At 40.9% G+C, this 18515-nt stretch overlaps 1 protein-coding gene across 1 annotated transcript in view; it reads right to left on the bottom strand.

Annotated features, from left to right (window-relative positions):
- Positions 1–342: 342 nt before the first annotated feature.
- The window catches only part of b4galt5 (UDP-Gal:betaGlcNAc beta 1,4- galactosyltransferase, polypeptide 5), a 34625-nt gene continuing 16452 nt past the window's right edge, over positions 343–18515 (bottom strand). Inside the window, exons 2-9 of the mRNA XM_074681749.1 lie at positions 9594–9713; positions 9206–9319; positions 8612–8739; positions 6483–6599; positions 6204–6391; positions 5989–6111; positions 5401–5502; positions 343–4739 (exon numbers count right to left, since the gene is read on the bottom strand). Of these exons, the coding sequence (XP_074537850.1) occupies positions 4592–4739; positions 5401–5502; positions 5989–6111; positions 6204–6391; positions 6483–6599; positions 8612–8739; positions 9206–9319; positions 9594–9713 (1040 nt within the window). The 3' untranslated portion in view covers positions 343–4591. The remainder of the gene's footprint in view (positions 4740–5400; positions 5503–5988; positions 6112–6203; positions 6392–6482; positions 6600–8611; positions 8740–9205; positions 9320–9593; positions 9714–18515) is intronic.

Here is an 18515-nt window from a genome sequence, read left to right as displayed (position 1 = left end):
CTACAAAAAAGTGACAGCCGTTGTTTGAAACCAAAGTCCAATTCTCCCAATAGAGACCTCTCACTGGCAGCTCATGCTCCAACTGTTGCCAAATCTGAGCTCTGTGTATTGTATGAGTAATGAAGTGTAAGCTCAGTGTCTCTTTACGGAAAGCACGGCTGTGTGTGCCTGTTTACAGTCCGTCCAGCAGTCATCGTACACAGCACATCCCCATTATTATTCTGAACGTCTAAAACAGAGACTCTGTGACTGTGCAAAGAGGAAATGCTTTGGCAGAGGCCAGATCACTGAAGGTCAGCAAAACAAGACAATAAAAAGCAGCCAGTATCTTTACAAGTTTCATTTTATTGGTGTACTTTGACAATAACAATGATGGTATAAAAGAAAAATCTCCATCATACAAATTTCAATAATCAAAAGATAATATGCCGATACACAAACGGATTCACATAAGGCTGACATCAAGTTTCAACAAGTGGCTTCAAATGGCTTCAATTCAAGGAGAGTTTCTCTCCTTACAATCAGAGAAGATATATTTTAAATTTTCGCAATCTGTTTTCTTTTTGTTTATTTTTTTTTATTAATATTTAGCTTTCATACAAAAAAAATGAATCAGTGTAGATTTTAGAGTGGATTGTGTGGCTGGTTTTTGGGTGCCTGTGTTTGGTTGTATTGTAAGCATATGGTGGTTTTGGCTGACACTCGCTATCCTGCAGGCTGACCTGCGCCTTACCCCATGCTGCTGTCACTATCAAAGAGACATCACAGGCAGAAACAAGGACACCGATCGCACATGTGAAGACTGATGCCTACGTCTTGCTGTAATACGCCCCTACAATGGCTTCAACATGTAAGGTACAAGGAGGCCTCTGGAGAGCAGGACACCTTAGGGATCGCAGGAGGGGTTTAAAAATTCATGGGGTGCCTTCATTTCAAGAAAAAAAAAGAAAGGCTGTGCAGAGAAGCAGTGATGCAAAACCAATGATGTCTCTGTGTTAGCTTCACTTGCACTTAAATGGCACCCGACAAAACCTCCAGCCAAATCCCTCCAAAGAGCCTTGTTCTTTATGCTAGCATCTGTAGTGATTTAAGACCTTATAGAACTTCTAAAACACTACACACAACACTATTTACAATGATCATTTTCTTGATATGCACTTTTTTTCAATTTAAATATTTTTCCGCTTATAAAAAAAATAAAAACTTGAGAGAAAAAATAAAAACACTGCAATAAATTAAGAAGCTTTAAGGCTGCCAGTTTTGTCAGACGGCCAAAGAATGGTCCCTTCATTCAAACTGGCACAGAATGGATCAGAGTAGGTGAGATTATGAGAGGATGAAACCTCTTGGGTGAGCAGCAGGCCTGGTTTTGGTCTGGATTGAGACCTTTTACAGTAAATAGAACAGGAATAGACTGTCAGCATGCTCTTAACAGAAAACAAACATTTCCTGTTCTGGATAAAAAGCAGAAGAGCGATGACTGCTTGGCCTCTGTTTTTAGTAATCTAGCGGTCAGAGCTGTACTGCAGTCACAAGAAACTCATCTTGTTCTTTATGATGTTGGCAGATGGAGCTACTCATTCAACAAAGTGGAGTACAAACTCCAAGGTCTTTAAAAGGGCCTTTTCTTATCAAGAGGCTACTTGAAACCTAAACTGGCTTTTCCCATGTGTCCAAAGGCTTTTAATTCAAAGCAATGCAAAAGAAATGATAATATACAACGTAGCATGTATGTGTCAAGTCCAAGACAAGGACCTGTGAGTTGTTCACAACCAGTTTTAAGGTATAAATCTAATCAGTGCTTTAAAAGAAAAAAAAAAGAAAAACAAACAAACAAAAAGAACTCTACATAGAGGACAGTCAGACTTCTAAAAGGTTGAGCCATTTCACTCAAACACACATGGAAAAGAAAACTTAACACGTATACCGCTATTGTCCGCCACTTTCACTGGGCTCCTCCTGAGTGCCTGGCTAAGAGGTAAACACATGCTCCTGTTTGTGAGGCTGAGGCAGGAAAATAAATACCCAAATTAGCTTCACATGGCAGAATGACAAGGAGCCAGGAGAACCTGACGTGGAAGTTAAACAAATCACTGATATATGCAGGTTGGAATGACATGAAAGAGCCATAAAGTTTGAGGAATGTTTCGCCTGTCAATCTAGCCTTTATGGCGTAAGTGTTTGGTTCCAGTGAGCACGTAGAGAGAGTGAGAGGATCCCTTAGAAAGGAGCTCTGGAAGGTCAGCACCATTGATTATCAATTAGTATAAAAGGAGGTGCTCAGTGAAAGACAGTGGCCGCTAGCGTTTTCTGATTAGGCGTCTTGCTCTTCCTGTGGTTGTCACACAAAATGGCTTTGTCTGATGTGTCCATTCAGCAGATTTACACACACCAGATTACCGGTGCTGTTCCATTTCATCACAACACATTTTGTGTGGGAACGAAATGGAACAGCACCCCATTTACACAGACCTGAACCCCACAGTCCCACATAAATACACATAACTACAAGTTTCAGTGCATCTAACACAGTCTGTCATATGTCATCTACTAAATCATCACATCAACCGCAAAAAAATAAAACTGAATTACAGAAAATTATTCATAAAAGATCAAATAAATAAAATGAGGTCCAGCCTCTTTAGTTCTTATTTCATCATGGGAACACAACAGTTTGTCAACCACTCATGTAATCCCCCAAAACACACATCTTAAGAAATGCATACAAGGCGATCTGTGTGAAATGAAGTAGCTGCATGACCAGAACAGACAGTGAGGAGAAAGTGTCTGTAAGAGGAACTACATTTACAGTAATGGGATATTTTTTTCAGAATCAACACTGTCAAGCACACATATCAGAGGAGGGGTGCTTCTGGCAACTTCTATGTTCTGTTAGAGTGCTCTCAATCTGTGCCGATGCACAGTGTTTGTCCACACGCCACCCATTAAACCGTCTGCTTAGACCTAAACACTTCGAAGTTTGATTCACTACAGCAAGCTAACGAAGCTAATCAGTGGTTACTCGTAAGTTGCTTAAACGTGCTTTTCCCTATCCACATCTAAATACAGAAGAGTCTTTAAAAAAATAAAGGCAGCAATAGATTGTTGTAGAGATACAGTTTACCCAGCACCCACAGTGGAGCAGGGCTGGCTCGCTATTGCAAACACTAGACAATCTGAAAAATAACAAAGCAAAAGCTTCTGTAAACACCAGTGACAGTGACGGCAATCAAGTATTCTCTTCTTCTGCTTCCTCGAATGGAGGTGAGTAAATATTGAGGGTGTGGGAACTAAAAATAAAACGGCAATGTTTTTTCTCTCCCTGGCCTGGACTCACACACCGCACACAAAGTGAGGTTCTAAAGTCAGTCTGTCACAGTTTCAGGGGTAAATGTCTTTGGGAGGTTCCCCTAAAGACCTTTACACCAACAACAGGATACATGCAGGCCATTTGCATAGCTCTCCCTCACTTGTATACACACAGAAGCGCACATAGACACGCACACACAAGTTCCAAATGGGTGGTATGTTTGCTTAGGCAAAGGTGTGTTGAGTGTGAAGTTTGCATACGCAGTCACTCCATGTCTTTAGTCCAATGAGGGTATGCTAGCACCCATGCTATTGCATCTGTGGAGTGAGGAAGTCAGGTCTAAGTTCTGCTGTCAGATATTACAGCTTATTGCTAACAGGACGAGCGTTGCTCTCCAACATACAGCCACTTGTAGGCAGCCAGAACGTCAAACGCAACTACGCAAACACAAACATCTCAGTCGTATAATTAAATGGTATGTTCACAGGACAAAACAGAGTTGGTCAGAGATAATTAGTATCAATATTCTCTAAACTTAGGATTTCACATACAGTATACAGAACTGAAAACACACAATCTTTTTAATAGCATTTTGTCTCTATCTCTCTTCACTTGTAGATTTGGCATACCTTCTGCAGAACCAGCTGCAAGAGTGCGCTCGGTTAATGTTGCTGTGTGGTTGAGTGTGTGTGTGTGTGTGTGTGTGTGTGTGTGTGTGTGTGTGTGTGTGTGTGTGTGTGTGTGTGTGCATGCAAAAATTTTTTCACAGGCTTACTGCATTTGCTAAAAGATGTGCAAGAGTAAAAAAAAAAAATCAGAGCCTCGGGGACCGTGTCAGCACATGTAAGTCGAGCTAATGTGTGCGTGCGCTAATGTGCATGTGAATCATGGCTTATTTCAATAAACTAGCACACTAGTGTAGGGCTGGATAAGAAAATAAATGAATGAATGAATGAATGAATGAATGATGCTGAAGGCCAAAATGGTGCAAAAGGCATGTGGAGACTGAAGACCAGAGAAGCCCAGATGAGGAGAGTGATGGACTGTGGCACAAGCAAGTGCAGCATTTATCCTAAATTCTGTTTGTTTAATGAAACATACTCTTTCTCTGAGTCTCCTTTCTTTGCATACAAACAAAACAAACAAAGCAAAAAATAAAAAAATAAAACAAACAAAAAACAACAGAAAAAGTCCTAAGCAGTGCTGCAACTGGTGAGATATGGCTGATGTCCCAGAGGACTTTGATTCCCAGATGTTTTTACAGTTCAAGCTGTGTCCACATCAGTAGTCAGCTACAGGTGCAAGCTTTCTGCTTAAACTGACTGTGATGTTGGTGTAGAGAGGCCTCCTGGACACTAGGGGGGAGTAGTTTAAGTTGTTTAGACCATCCACTTTTTGTCTCTCCTTTGAGTGGCGAAGCAGACTATACCTGCAAAACCAGACAATAGAGTTAGGAGGAAAAGGGATGGGAAGGCTCACACACATCAGTTCTGCACCCTATGCAGGAAGCAACTTTAATGTTCAGGTTTAACTGGTTACATCGAGTGGCACCTGAGCTAGAGTGAACAAAGACATAAGCAGTGAAACAGGTTTCATCATTGGCACACTGTAAAAGAAAACTTGGCTGACATTGAGAATGTCTGACACAGAGGAGCAGTTGTGTATTTATTTCCATGGAAGTGGCTCATCAGCAGATTGCTGCAGTGCTGTGTGCCTGATTACATTAATCATGACAGTTTTATGGACACATTGCAGAAACATATCTTTAACAGGGGTAAAATGTACTTCCCCGTCCTGTTTTTTTATTATCTTGAAATGAAAGAAACATTTATTCTGCGGTTGTTCTTCGAAACAAGGCGGGGGAATGATTGGAATTCAGCCCGAAAGCATACAAGCCTATCACATGCAAGGTCTTTAAAAGAGTTGAAATTCTCTCAAAGTCACTGTTCTGGCTTTTCATGTGACTGGCTTACACCACATGAGCCTAAGCCTTGTTCCAATTATCAGCCTCCACTTTTAACCAAAGTGTGTGTATCTGCATGTGTGTGTGTGTGTGCATGTGTATGAGTCGTGCATGAGTAGACACTGACCTCCCAAGGAACTGGACCTCCCCGCGATGGTGATGTGGGATTGACATGTAGCGTCCCTTATTTCCGTGCGGTCGACTTACTGTGTAGTTAGCGTATTGCACCCTACAAAAACATCAAATGCTCATTAAGCTTTAGTTTACACAGACAAGCAGAGCAAAACTTGTGTTATCTTTTACTGTCATATTTACAAAGGAAGCATAATAGTCATCACTGTGGTATCCGTATAATCATGTTTACTCTCTTTGCTGCATGATACAGGCGTACAAGAGGGAGAGGTTTTGCAGTGATTGCATACAAAAGGGATCATTACAAAAAGAAACAAAAACAAACCACCAATCATCTGAATTGGCAGTGTGTATTGAGAGCCCAGAGTGTGTACAGCTGCCTGAGAGCGTAGGCGGGGGAGAGACAACAACGCTGTGTGACAAGGGCATATGGCTGAAAAAAACATGTAGGCTATTACAAAGCCTGCTGTGCGCAAACTAGCCTAACCCATCTTTTGAATACGCCTCATGTCAACAGTACTGACAGTCTCATAGCGTTTTTCTGCTCGATAGGAGTGTGTATTTGTGTGTGTGTGTTCCTCACCTGTTCCAGAGGTCATCATCCTCTCCTCCCCAGCCCCAGAACGCATTAGGAAATCCATTAATCTTTTTGAACTGCTTCACCGTCAGGCCACTGACACCACCAAAGAACTCATTATATGGAAGGCTTGAGGGGGAGACAATTACATGTATTAAATTCATATTATGTAATGATCACATTCACTGTGTGATGCCTGTGGGGGCAGATTCAAGACTCACATGTAGGAGTACTTGTCCAGTTTGACTGCAAAGTGTCGAGGCATGCCTGTGCAGCCGTAGTAGTTCCTGTCATTCTCCATGAGGTGGTCCACGTCGTGGAAGATGAGACAGTCCCAGTCCAGGTCCTTCATGGCCTCTTTGTAGCCCACGTTAAACAACATGGCTCTGTTAAATGGCTCTGTACCTCCCTGAGAATTGAAATTGAAAGATGAAACCATAAAAACTCCTATATCTGTGAAGAGTCTCAACTTTTGATTGCTCTGATTGTTGTGTTCATACCTGCTCTATGACATAAAAGGCAAACTGAAGTCTCTGCTTCTGCAGCACTGGTACCAGATGTCTTAGGAGGATGGGTAAATGTTCATGTCGGTTCCTGAATGGTACCAGGATCGCCACCTGAGAGGCACAAATGGAGTAGAGTACTATAAATTTACATGAACCACACTGGGCTTCTATAGTCAAATCATCACCTTCCTGTATTCCCCTCCTGCTCCTTTGTGCAACCAACAAATTTGTGCTAGTGCTACACATTTTTCTGTTTCTGTACAAAATACATTTTAACTGCTTATGATACAAAATTTACTGCATACATATTTAATGTACAATACACATATTAAATGCATTATGAATTCTTGACATGTTTACTGTGCAGTGCACATTGTTGCTTGAACAAACGTTTCCTAATCTGCTAACTGTAGTTCCCTGAATGCACCGTGAACTACATAGTTCTCTTAGCAACAAATATATTCTCACAATACAAAATGTACATTATGTTCTGTGCAATACATATGTACTCAGCAACTTACCTTATGTACTTTACAAACATGCCTGAATCTAGTGCACCTAAGGTAAAGCGCTCTTCATTTCATTTTAAACTGCACGTTGACAAAGCCTTTTTTTAAAAAACTCCAAATATTTGAGGACTTGCATGTTAATGTACAGGCACACCCAAGGGTACATTGTGTTATGATGTGCCGATGTGAGCGACAAACTTGAAACTAAGTGAGTGATCTGGGGACTGCAGTGTCTCAGCGGTAGGTAAATGGAAATGTGTGGAAGAAGACAGCAAAAAAAAATCCATGGCTAACAAGTGTCAAGTCCTTTTCACAATGAGACGTGACATGCATCAATCATGGAGGTACTGAAGTTCTTAACGTCTGTGAAAAGGTGTTCATTTTCCCCAGTAGACTGCTGGTTGCTACGACGGTCCCTTTTTTTCAAGTTTCTTTTGAAGCCGGGTTAAAAGCAAACTGTGACAGGAAGGAACAAAAAGCAAGAGGAACAGGAAACAATGCGGGGTGAAGAGGGTGAGAGCTCTAGATAAAAGAAAATGAGTGCAGGTAAATAAGAGAGATGGAAAGATGACTGTCAGAACATACAGAGTACCTCAAGGCATGAATGTGAGACACACACACACACACACACCAGACAAGACTGCAAGAATTTGAATGTTGTCAAGAGAGAGGACATCATCCTGATTTATGTGGTTAGGGGCAGATTAAGCTGGAATTTGTGTAAAGTGTGTGTGTCTCAGGCTTTTTACAGCTTTTAAATTATTATTCAGTAAGTTCAATTTGTTGATGTGGTTCAATTCTGGGAGCTCCCTGCCCTTCCACATGCTAATCTGGAAAGTTAAAACCTGAGGTTGAGAGCACACACTTCCCCTCTTTTTCACATAGAAACAGGAAGAGCTGGAGCCTGTGCCAACGGCCCGTTCTACTATAGAAACAGCAGGGCAAGATGGCAACCTTGAGGAAGGGGACCCACTCCTCATGTTTAAATACAATGCTCATTATTAGTTAACAAAAACAAAATGAATGTGGTATTAAAGTCATTTTACCCACAATTGCATTTATTTATTAACAAGACTTTCCAGGTTTATCAGATCTTTTCTGCAAAATGCTGCAAAATGCTGCAAAATGCTGCAAAATGCTGCAAAATTTGACACGTTGCTCCTTTAAATCATCTCAGGTGGTTAAATGTAATGAATTGAAGTACTAGAGATAGATGCTGCTCTATAATCACATAATTCTTGGAAATGCAGGCAGTTGGTATAAATCTAATTGAGCCTTTGTGTCTAGAATTCATAGTGGAAAATTTTGGATTCGATCTTCATTTGACCTCAAGCCTTTATTCTTGAGCTTTTGTTAGCTTTCAAGGTGTCCTCAGTCATGTTTTTTATTTTTTTCATGTGAATAAATAAATAAATAAATAAACAGAAATATTTGTATATTGTGATTCAGGATATTTGTCTAGTTTTGTCAACAGTTTCATTACCACAAGCATTCAGGTACCTCTATATGTAAACATCAGTTTAGGTTACACGTTCATTCCATGCTCTACTCAGAATATTTTCAACAGAGCTTTTCACTTATCAGTAATCCAAACAATATCACATCTGCACCTACCTTCCAGCGAGGTATACAGTCACTTGGCTTCCAGTAGCCTCCTGGGGCTATGCTGGGCTTGCTCTCCAGCAAGGATCTCTCAATCTCCTCCAGAGATACCTCACTCATATTCACCTCCAGTTCACCCTCTATAAGAAAGAAACAGGAGAGAGAGAATGAATATCTGTTTAGCTAGAAATTACACAAAGATGATGAAAAAAAACCATCTAAAAACAATGCACAAAAGTGTGATATGCATATAAATATCATTTAAGCAAAAAGAGGAAGCAAGGAACATAGAGGAATACCACAACAAAAATGGAATTGAAAGTGGTAAAGAGAGGAAGGAGGAGGTAAAAGACCCAGACATGTAAAAACTGGTAACTGTTGAGCAATGTTACGCAGCTAAATAAAGATTTTACAACGCATCTGTATGCATCATCCATTTAAACCCAAATAAAACAACTCTAGATGTCATTTTGAAAACAAAGTGCTCACATAAGAGCTTTTTTTTTGTCTTCAAAGTTCAAACAAGGAGAGTTTTAGTGTCTCATATGTTTCACAGGCTCACCAGTTGGGCTCATATCAAAAACAAACTTGAATCAGAGTACTCACTCATGGAGGGCAGCCTCTCGGGGCAAACCTGGGAGGGGAGGTAGGTGAAGTCCTCAGGGAGGTATGTAGTGGGAGGAGCATCGCTCTCACTCATGTTGAAGTCGTATGAATAATCTGCGTCACACACACATACATGTATCAACATCAGCATCAGCAGCCTAATCCAGTCTTTATCAGCATGAGTCTACTTTTGTTCTCTGTTGTTTTGATGCTTTTAATCTTCCCACCTTTCTTCCTGCTGCCCCAGCTTAGCCCTCTGTATGCTTCTGCGAGAACACACTGAGCTCTTTTTTCTTTACTTTATTTAACCAAGGCCAAAACTGCATTCCTTTGCACACTGTTTGGAAGAAAAACACCTTGGTGTATGTTTTCTTTCTTTGTCTCTTACCTGTGCCATTGATGCTGTAAGCCCCTCTCACCACCTGCTCCAGCACCTGAGCCCCAATGTTCTTCACGTTCTCTCTGATCTGGATCCCTCTGGCTTGGACCATGAACACATACTCATTCACTGGGGACAAAAAAAGGGGGAAAAGGAGTGTTAAGCCATTTAATTCTTGGGCAAACGTTGGAAGTCACAAGTGATTTTCGGCCAACAGATTGAAAGACGTGTAAGTAGCAATGGACAAAAAGCAGCTTAGTATCCCATGATAAAACATAAAAGCAACCAAGTCCTGATCAAATTAAGACGGAGGTTGTTATCTTTACCAATTTTTCAACCCATGACCAATATCTGTCTCCCCTCCAGAACAATGCACACACTGGAGAACGATAAACTCAGAGCAAAAGCACGTTAATGCCTGCTCTAGTGTAAGCACACTCTTCCACCTGATCTGGCCCAAACTGATTATCTGCCTTGGTGACTTAATGAAGGGGATTTTCCAACCACACATCAAGGGGCTTTCATTCCATAGGAGCCAACTGTTAGAATGTTAATCCATTACAACAGGAGTAGTGAAGGGGAAAAATTTACAACCCAAACTTACTCAAGAAGCGTGTCATTGAATTTTAATGATTGCTTGTTTTCAGCTTTCTGTGCATAATAATTGCATTGTTTTCCCAAACCATGCTGCTGCTACTATTGTGTTGTCAGTCATGATTGTAATTTTATCATCAACAGGAGAAAAAATAGTGCAGCTGAGTGCAAAAGTCACTTAAAAAGAGGAAGCAATGCATCTGCATTCACCACGAACCCAACCAGTGTTCTCTGTGCTCGAACAATCACAGGTTCTGATTACATCCTCTTATTGTGTCTTGTAACTGTTCTGATTTGCATGACACTTTCTATAGGAAACTCTTGCAAAGAAGCTTAATGCAAGTTCTGTTCAGAGAGGGCTGACCTAAATAATGTTGAGACTGAGGTCAATGTGGGGAAAGTTCAGTAGAAAAGTAGAGGGGATGTGGTTTAACTGTCAGTTACCCCGGTGCTTTTAAGCACCTTGCACATCACTTGCATGAGCTGTAAGTTTGCAGTTGCCTGGGATTGTTTTGTTTCAGGACAGGACGTGGCTATGTAACCTAGATTCCCTTAAACTGTTTGATACAGGTTTGGGATCTAACAGCCTGCAGTAAGAGATTTTTTCTGAACTCTTAACTCCAGGGTCACTTTCTATTATTCCAGATTTAATTTTTGGAGCAGCTCACCCTGCAACCCCTGTCAAATGAATGTATCCCTTTAGTGAGTCTGACGGTACCTTCCATTAATCCAATCAGAAATTTTATCTTGAAGCAATCCCAATACAATCCACACCCATCAGTGAAAGCACAGAGATGTGAGTATGCCTACATGCCAGTGTGCAAGCACGTAATACTGCTGAGCTTGAAAACTACGGGATGTGATTTGTCATTAGTAATTGTATTACAGTTTCCATCACATTCATCTTGTTTTATACAAACTGCCTGGCTTGCAGAGACTAGTGGCTGAGCGGTAACTGAAATCAATGTTCTTATTTCACCTCTGCAACACGCAGATATTGCAGTGCAGCCCTAGCAAATCTAAAATGTATAATCGTAATAATGAACAGGAAGAACACAGACTAGAGCCCGTGCATTGTCACTGCCACACAAGCAGAAGTGGCACAGCAATAACACACACACACACACACACACACACACACACACACACACACACACACACACACACACACACACACACACACACACACACACACACACACACACACACACACACAGGCACACACACAGGCACACATTCACTGATTGCCTTCTGAGGCGCCATATGATGGAAGAATGCTAAGAGGCTTCTGGGGTGTGATCCAGTCCTGCAGGCACTGACATATTTTGACATGATGGCATCTCCTCCTGTCTGCAAAATATATGGAGATATATTTTTCTACATCCATGCATGTCCATACCAGAAGGTGCACCAGTGTGCATGTTAAGACTGCACAGAGAATTCAATTTTCCTCATAATCACAGTAGTGTGCAGAGAACACATTCAAATAACTTGAATCTACTGCAATTAAACACAAAATAAAAACAAATCATTGAAATGCAGTGTTTCACACTCTGAATGGCATGCATACATTTTAATTGTTGGGTATGTACAAAGGCCATGCTTTGACACCAATTTATTGCAGTCGATTGCAAATCCATAGGTGGAAAGAGATCCTCTTTGCTTTTATTTCTAATTCAGGCGGGCATTATTTTGAAACACTTCAAGAACAGCAGGCAGAAAGACACTGTGAGGTGCAGAATAGTTACATTCTTTAAAGCCAGAGAAGACAAAACTATTTTATGTGCTTATGTTAAAACAGCACATTTAGATATTGCTAACAATGTTAGATCAAAACAATGCTGCCTGATTCATTTGCCACACTTTCCTCCTTATGTTTTCATAAGCTCAACCAGGTTAAATCAAACAAGCAGGGTTAGATTTTCTGTGGCTAGCTAATCACAGTAACTCCATAAGAAACAAAGCATCATCTGGCTTCTATGTGAACTTTGCTTGCAGTGGGCATCCAGAGGCTGTGATTGCCAGGTGCTACGAGGGCTCACCCATTTAACTGGTAATAGAGGCTGAGAAGGTTACCAGCTAACAGCAGCCTTTGGCTACCACACCTCTTGGTAAAAGGAAACAAGAACCATGATAACAATAGAAGCTCAACTGGGATGGAGTGCCATGTGCAGTTTGCAGTGACAGTGGTTGGCATCTTTGATTTTCCTGCTCCAGCCAAGCAAAAAGCATGTTTGATGAGCAGTTTAATGGGAGGGGCTCAGTGTGTTCACGTAACATAGTGCTGGTGAAACACTTCTTTATTTCTACTTTGCATATGACTTGCACTTCCTGCAGGCTTAGTGCACATGAAGTTTACACAGTACGTCTCCCCTGAAGCTGAATGCCGCTTCCTTTATAAAGGTCAATGCTGAGTTCTTTCAAGGGTTAGCAAACATGTTCTGGCAAAAAGATGTAGAATATGAACACGTCATGTATACAAAGCAGACAGCTTACAGTTTCTCTCTTATTAAACATGCACTCTAGAGACCAGTGTAATAGTTAGTGCCAAGGTATTCATGGCTACAAACTGTGACAAATGCAATTAGACAGGAGAGATGTGGAGTTCAGAGGAAGCTGCAACACAAGACCATTAGCGCTGGACATGTAAACATGGGGATTGAAGCACATGCACATATGCACGCATCTCATGCGTTAGAGGCATGAGACTTCTCATGCATACAAAACTTCACAATGACCCCAACGTAGTCCCGCCCTCACTGCTCCTTATCCTATCAAAACCCCCACTGTAACCCATCAAGCATGACAGCAGACCTTGAACAACCTTGTCCTCTATAGTGCTTGCAGAACACACAGTCCACATGCCAAGTCCAGCCCACCTCTCTCTTTTTTTTCTGGCTTCCTCTCTTTGTCCTCTCAGTCTCACATCCCTCCTTCCAAATTATCTGTTCTTTCCCTCCCTATCTTCCCTCTTCATCTCTAGGAGCTGCTGTCTGTGTAATGTGGTTTGTATCAGTTTCTGTCGAGTCTGTTTGTTCCCATCGTTTAAGTACATAATCTAAAAGGTGATGGATTGCAGGCTTGCAGGCCCCAATGCCATTCAGGGACAGATCCTGCACTCTGTCCTACTGTTACTGCGGTTTACTGCAAAAAATGAATAATGATGATTAAGAAATAAAAATAGAAAAACAATAAACAAAACAAAAAAAGGAAATGCAAACTAAACTCCCCCAACCCCCAGCCCACCAACATGCCTTGCCTCTGAAAGGCAATTAACTCCACATTGATAGCTCAGCAGTGGGAGGTGATTGGTCCCATTCTGGAAGCTTCCTGATAAGAGCTGAAAGACTGTTTTTTTTTTTTTCTCCCGCTAGACATAGTTTCTGCATGCACACACACATACAGTGACACACCATACATGCACTCATCGCTCTCAGCATTTAAAGCTGTCACTCGCAGAAAGGGTCATTTTTACTGCCACTGCGAATCAGTGACACCCACAGATTGCACATGCACAAAGACATCCAGGAAATAGGCTGCTTCAGGCGCATATAAATCATTTCTTGCTGAATGCTGAATTTGTGTAATGTCAAAGTAAAAACTAAGTAAATGGCACTATCAGCAATGTAACACTCTAAATTGGCTACACATGATTTAGAAGCCCATTCCGTTACCTTATTGGAAAGTAAACAGCCAATTACTCAAAGCATTAGTGCTAAATCCTTCACAATTAGCAGAAACAACCACTGTAATTTCAGTGTATTGATCTATCAAAGACCTTTAGGACTAACATGGGGTGGTGATGAAGATTATAGATTTCTGGTGGAGTTTTTTTAAACACATTTGTGTTTCTTCTTGAACCGTTATTGGATCTCCTTTGAAGGGACAAGCATGTTTTCACCTCCTCTGACCCTCTGTAAGTGATGCCGAGAAGCCCAGAGCCTGTGGCTGATCAATACACACACACACACACAAACACACATACAAAAAGAGCAAAAACAGACATGTAACTACAAAACAAACGATGCCCCTCAGAGTGAGTCATGCACCTTAAAATGTTTAAAACTGGAGTGCACTCCCTTTTTGTTCTGGCAAACACACCCCCCTGGAAATTAAGTTAATTTTATTTTTTCAATATAGCGCCAGATCACAGCAGAAGTACTTCAAGGATTCTTTTCTTAAAGATCAGGTCTATAGCTCATTCAGCCAAAATATTCTCATTATTTATCTCATTTATACATGATGGATTGTCATTTCTGTCTCTGCATTGCCGAGCATTCACACACACACACACACCCCCCACCCCCTGCCCGAGGAGTTCACAGACACACAAACGTGAGACACTTCTTTGGACAACAGTGTTTCCTGTTAAGGGAGTACAAATTCCACCACAACCCAAGACGCAGACACACACACAAAGCAGAATTTTTACAAACCACTACTGTCCCACGGCCTTGTGTTTGTGTGAATTTCTATTCTGTGTTAATTCTAAGAAGCACTTGAAAAAAAGTAAAAGAAAAACGGGAAAAAGAAGGGAAAATTGCCCCGCTTTGTGAATGGTCTCTGTTTATTTAAATTAACATTTTAAGCAGTACCCGTGGTGTTCCGTGTACATGTACTACTCCATTGTTTAGAGATTTTCTCGTAAAGCTACATGACACAGCTTTGGTCTTTATAAATATTTGAGTCACTGATTAAAAGCAGTTTTTACTATAGTTTGGGTCCACCCTCTCTTTATTTTTAGGTTGACAAGAAGACAGCACTTAGTTTATCTGTCATGGAAAAAGCCGGCTTCTCTCTAAGGTGGAAATTTTCACTTCCTATCTCAGTCATCCATGTTCAGTCTTACTCACTGTCACTTATCTGCGTCTTTATTTATCTTTCCCTTTCACCCTTCCTCATATCTTGCGACCTAACCACCCCCTCCCTTACATCCATTTCTGCTGTCATGTGTAACTTAAGGTTATGTAAGCAGCAATGTGTCATGCCTTCCCCAGGGGCCATTCTGCACACATCTCAAGAGATGCATCTACACAGAGGAATAAAGTTGCTGTATCCTCTGGGATGGAATAAAACACCTCAGTAAGGGGAAAAGCAAAAAGCAAAAGTGATGTGACTATTTATGTAAGCTGGTGGCTGTGCTTTGAAATTTTCTTTGTGATGCAGTTGTGACCTCAAAGCTCATGCATGTTCATGTTGGATTAACTTTATAAATCAGGATCAGTTATTTAAATGGTAATGATAAATCATTCCAATTCATTTGCTATTATTTCTGTTTTGTTAAAAAGGACAAAGTTGAAAGAAAAAAAGGTGAGTTGAAGATACTCAGAGTGGACAAGGTCTCATAAACCTTTTACTAAGTATTTGCCATTGATTTCCCATTGGATAACATACTGTCCAGCGTCCTCTGTTACACGTCTGTGTGTGATGGCAGTTATCATGATTTTTTTTAATGAGCATACCCGGTTATCTCATCAATAACCTCTATTTTTTGTTTGTGACATCAAAAAGCATAAAATTCTGTACCAGAAGTCTGGATTTTAAGCAACTTAAAATCTTCAACTTTTTTTCTTCTTCTTTTTAACGTGTGTAGTTCATGGCGCAGTGTTGACCAATCAGTAGGCTTCAATGTATACAAGAAAAGCAGTTTATGGAGAGCAAATGCAGGTAAAACATGCCATAATGACTTCCCTGCGTCTATCAGTGCTGATTTACTATCTCTGTTAACATATATTTGTGTACAGTGAAAAGCCATTTGAATCAATCAGAGTTTTTTTTCTTTACTTCTCAAAGGACAGTTTGTCAAACTTATTTTTACAAAACTGAATCATGATGTTCATGCGCAAACTTGAGACCATCCATCCATTTCCTACCCCTTATACTGTTCAGGGTCACGGGTGGCCGCAGCCTATCCCAGCTGTCTTTAGGCAAGAGGTGGGGGGTACGCCCTTGACTGGTCACCAGTCAATCACAGGGCTGACACACAGAGACAGACAACCTTTCATACGCACACTCACACCAATGGGTAGTTTAGAATCACCAAATAACATGATGAGCATATTTTTGGACCGTGGGAGGAAGAGGAGTACAGGGAGAGACACCATGAATGCACAGGGAGAACATGCAAACTCCACACAGAGAGGCCCATCTTGCCCAAACCAGGATTCTAATTGGTGACGTTCTTTCTATCAGGCAACAGTGCTAACCACTGCACCACCACGAGATCAATTAATTGTAAAACACAAGCAACTTTTTCAGGCTTGGTACAGCCAAAGTGAGCCAGAGAAAAACTTTTGTGTGACTTATTATCTAACTGACATCTTTTGAATAAGATAAACAGGAGCTACTCTAGGAAATGTAAATTTAGTGACCAAGAAATGGCAGGAGATGTTTGTGTCCAGATATCAAGGAAGAGGAGGTCTTGACTTGAATTCTCTAACACTGACTCTGAGAAGTTGGCACCATCTCCGGAAGGCGCATCGTGTATTGTCCTCACATGATGATAATAAACTGGATTACAAGACTGTCAGGCCAATGGTAACACTTTTTTTATTCTACCTTTTTATTTGCCATCAATGATTTAAGAAGACTTGTGTTTATTCTGTTTGATGAATAACTCGAACATGTTAAAGTAGCTGTTAAACATTTTTATGCCCATCCCTAATCTACAATACGCAAAGTGGCAAAAAAGAAACAGTGAAATGATTTATCTGTTGGAGAAATGTAACTGAAACTTAAATAGCCTTATATGTCTATAAGGGCCTAGAGTGCTGTGTAAACACTGTATAGGAATTCCTTCTCTTTGTTTGTCATGTGATACACACCCAATTTCTTTAAAGTAGGATAAGGCAGTACAATGTATGGATTGCCATGTAGGTACATTAAGGTGTGAGATCAGCTGTCACGGCACAGGTATATTCCATAGTTTATCACAGAATGAGAAAGGGTGTAAGGTGTAAAGCAAACAAAAGGTGGCAGATGCATAAGGGTAGGGCGCCAAAGCAATGACCAAACCGTTCATGACATCAAACAAAACGCCATCTTTCACTGAGAATCTCTTTCATGTTTGAGTGCCCACAGACACATACCAACATGACCATAAGTAGCTTGCAGCTGATAGTGAGGAGAATAACTGTCCAGAGCTTGTTCTGGTCACATGGCACTCAGTCATAAGTGGATCATGAGGCTTCCTCCAAACCACACAGCTGCACTGCACACAGCCCCTTTCACACCACACCCAAGCTCTGTGTGCGTAAAATCACAATGACAGGAAAACTGTCCGGACTGCATCAAGCAGACTGCTCATATGCACACTTCGAATTCAAAAATGTTCATGTGAGCTTTATTCCTTGATCTGACTAAGGACACAAATTTAAAACAGATTGGCTGGCTCATGGACAAGAGATAAAGAATGCAGGAATCCATGGCCGGCATGTATAAAAAAAGAAAAAGCATGAAAGTCAAGATTCCCAGAGCAGATGTCTCTTTGACGGAGTACTCTTCATTTACTGCAACTAGAAATGACGTCAATGCTTATCACAGTTGCTGGCTTTTTGCCCACTTCCTGAGAGCATTCGAGCCACTCGCATCATCCTTCCTGTCTTTTTGCTCCCCACTTCCTCCTGGCCAATCAGTTTCATTCATTCATCAATTTTAAAACCATCTCCCAAATCTTGCTCTTGCTTCTCATTGCTGTTTAACCCAGATTTAAAATCTGTTAGCAAGTAAAACTGAGGTTGTTCTCCTCGAAAAACATCTCTGGAAAACATCTGGAATGCTTGTGATTAATATGTTTGGTTTATTTATATGTACGGGAAGAAAAACCCTTGCGGTTTTACTCTTGCATTCACAAAACCCTTGTATTCATTTCCTGTGTTTGTCTGTTCAGGATGGTGAATGTGGGGTTGAATTTTCTCAATTCCAACATTAGCAGAAATGCAGAGCAAATCATCTGGTGGACTTTTTGGGACTTTCCTTTTCCCTGAACAATCGCAGCTATAGAACAAACTGCAAACTGCTCTTAATCATCCAGTGCCTCTTCCCACAAACTAAAACACACACACGCACACACACACAAGTACAGAGCAGATAACATATTTTCATCGCTGTCATTGCTTTTTAATATCAACTGTTAAGGGTGTGATTTCAGATACTTGAGAGATTACATAATCTAGGGTCACATTTTCCTCCCTTTCCACTGTCAGAGGTCAGTCTCAGCCTAGAGAAGTAACAGTAATGCAAGTCTGTGAAAAAAAAGACAAAAAAAAGAAACACTCAGATGACAGTTTGGGTTCATTGTGTCACTACAAAGTGACAGCAACCAAAATAAAACTGTTG

The sequence above is a fragment of the Halichoeres trimaculatus genome, unplaced genomic scaffold (genome assembly GCF_033239565.1).
Source record: "Halichoeres trimaculatus isolate MK-OKI-2021-1 unplaced genomic scaffold, fHalTri1.1 fHalTri1_scaffold_11, whole genome shotgun sequence".
Classification (NCBI taxonomy): domain Eukaryota; kingdom Metazoa; phylum Chordata; class Actinopteri; order Labriformes; family Labridae; genus Halichoeres; species Halichoeres trimaculatus.
The sequence above is the reverse complement of the archived record's forward strand: the minus strand, read 5'-3'. Positions and strand labels throughout refer to the sequence as shown.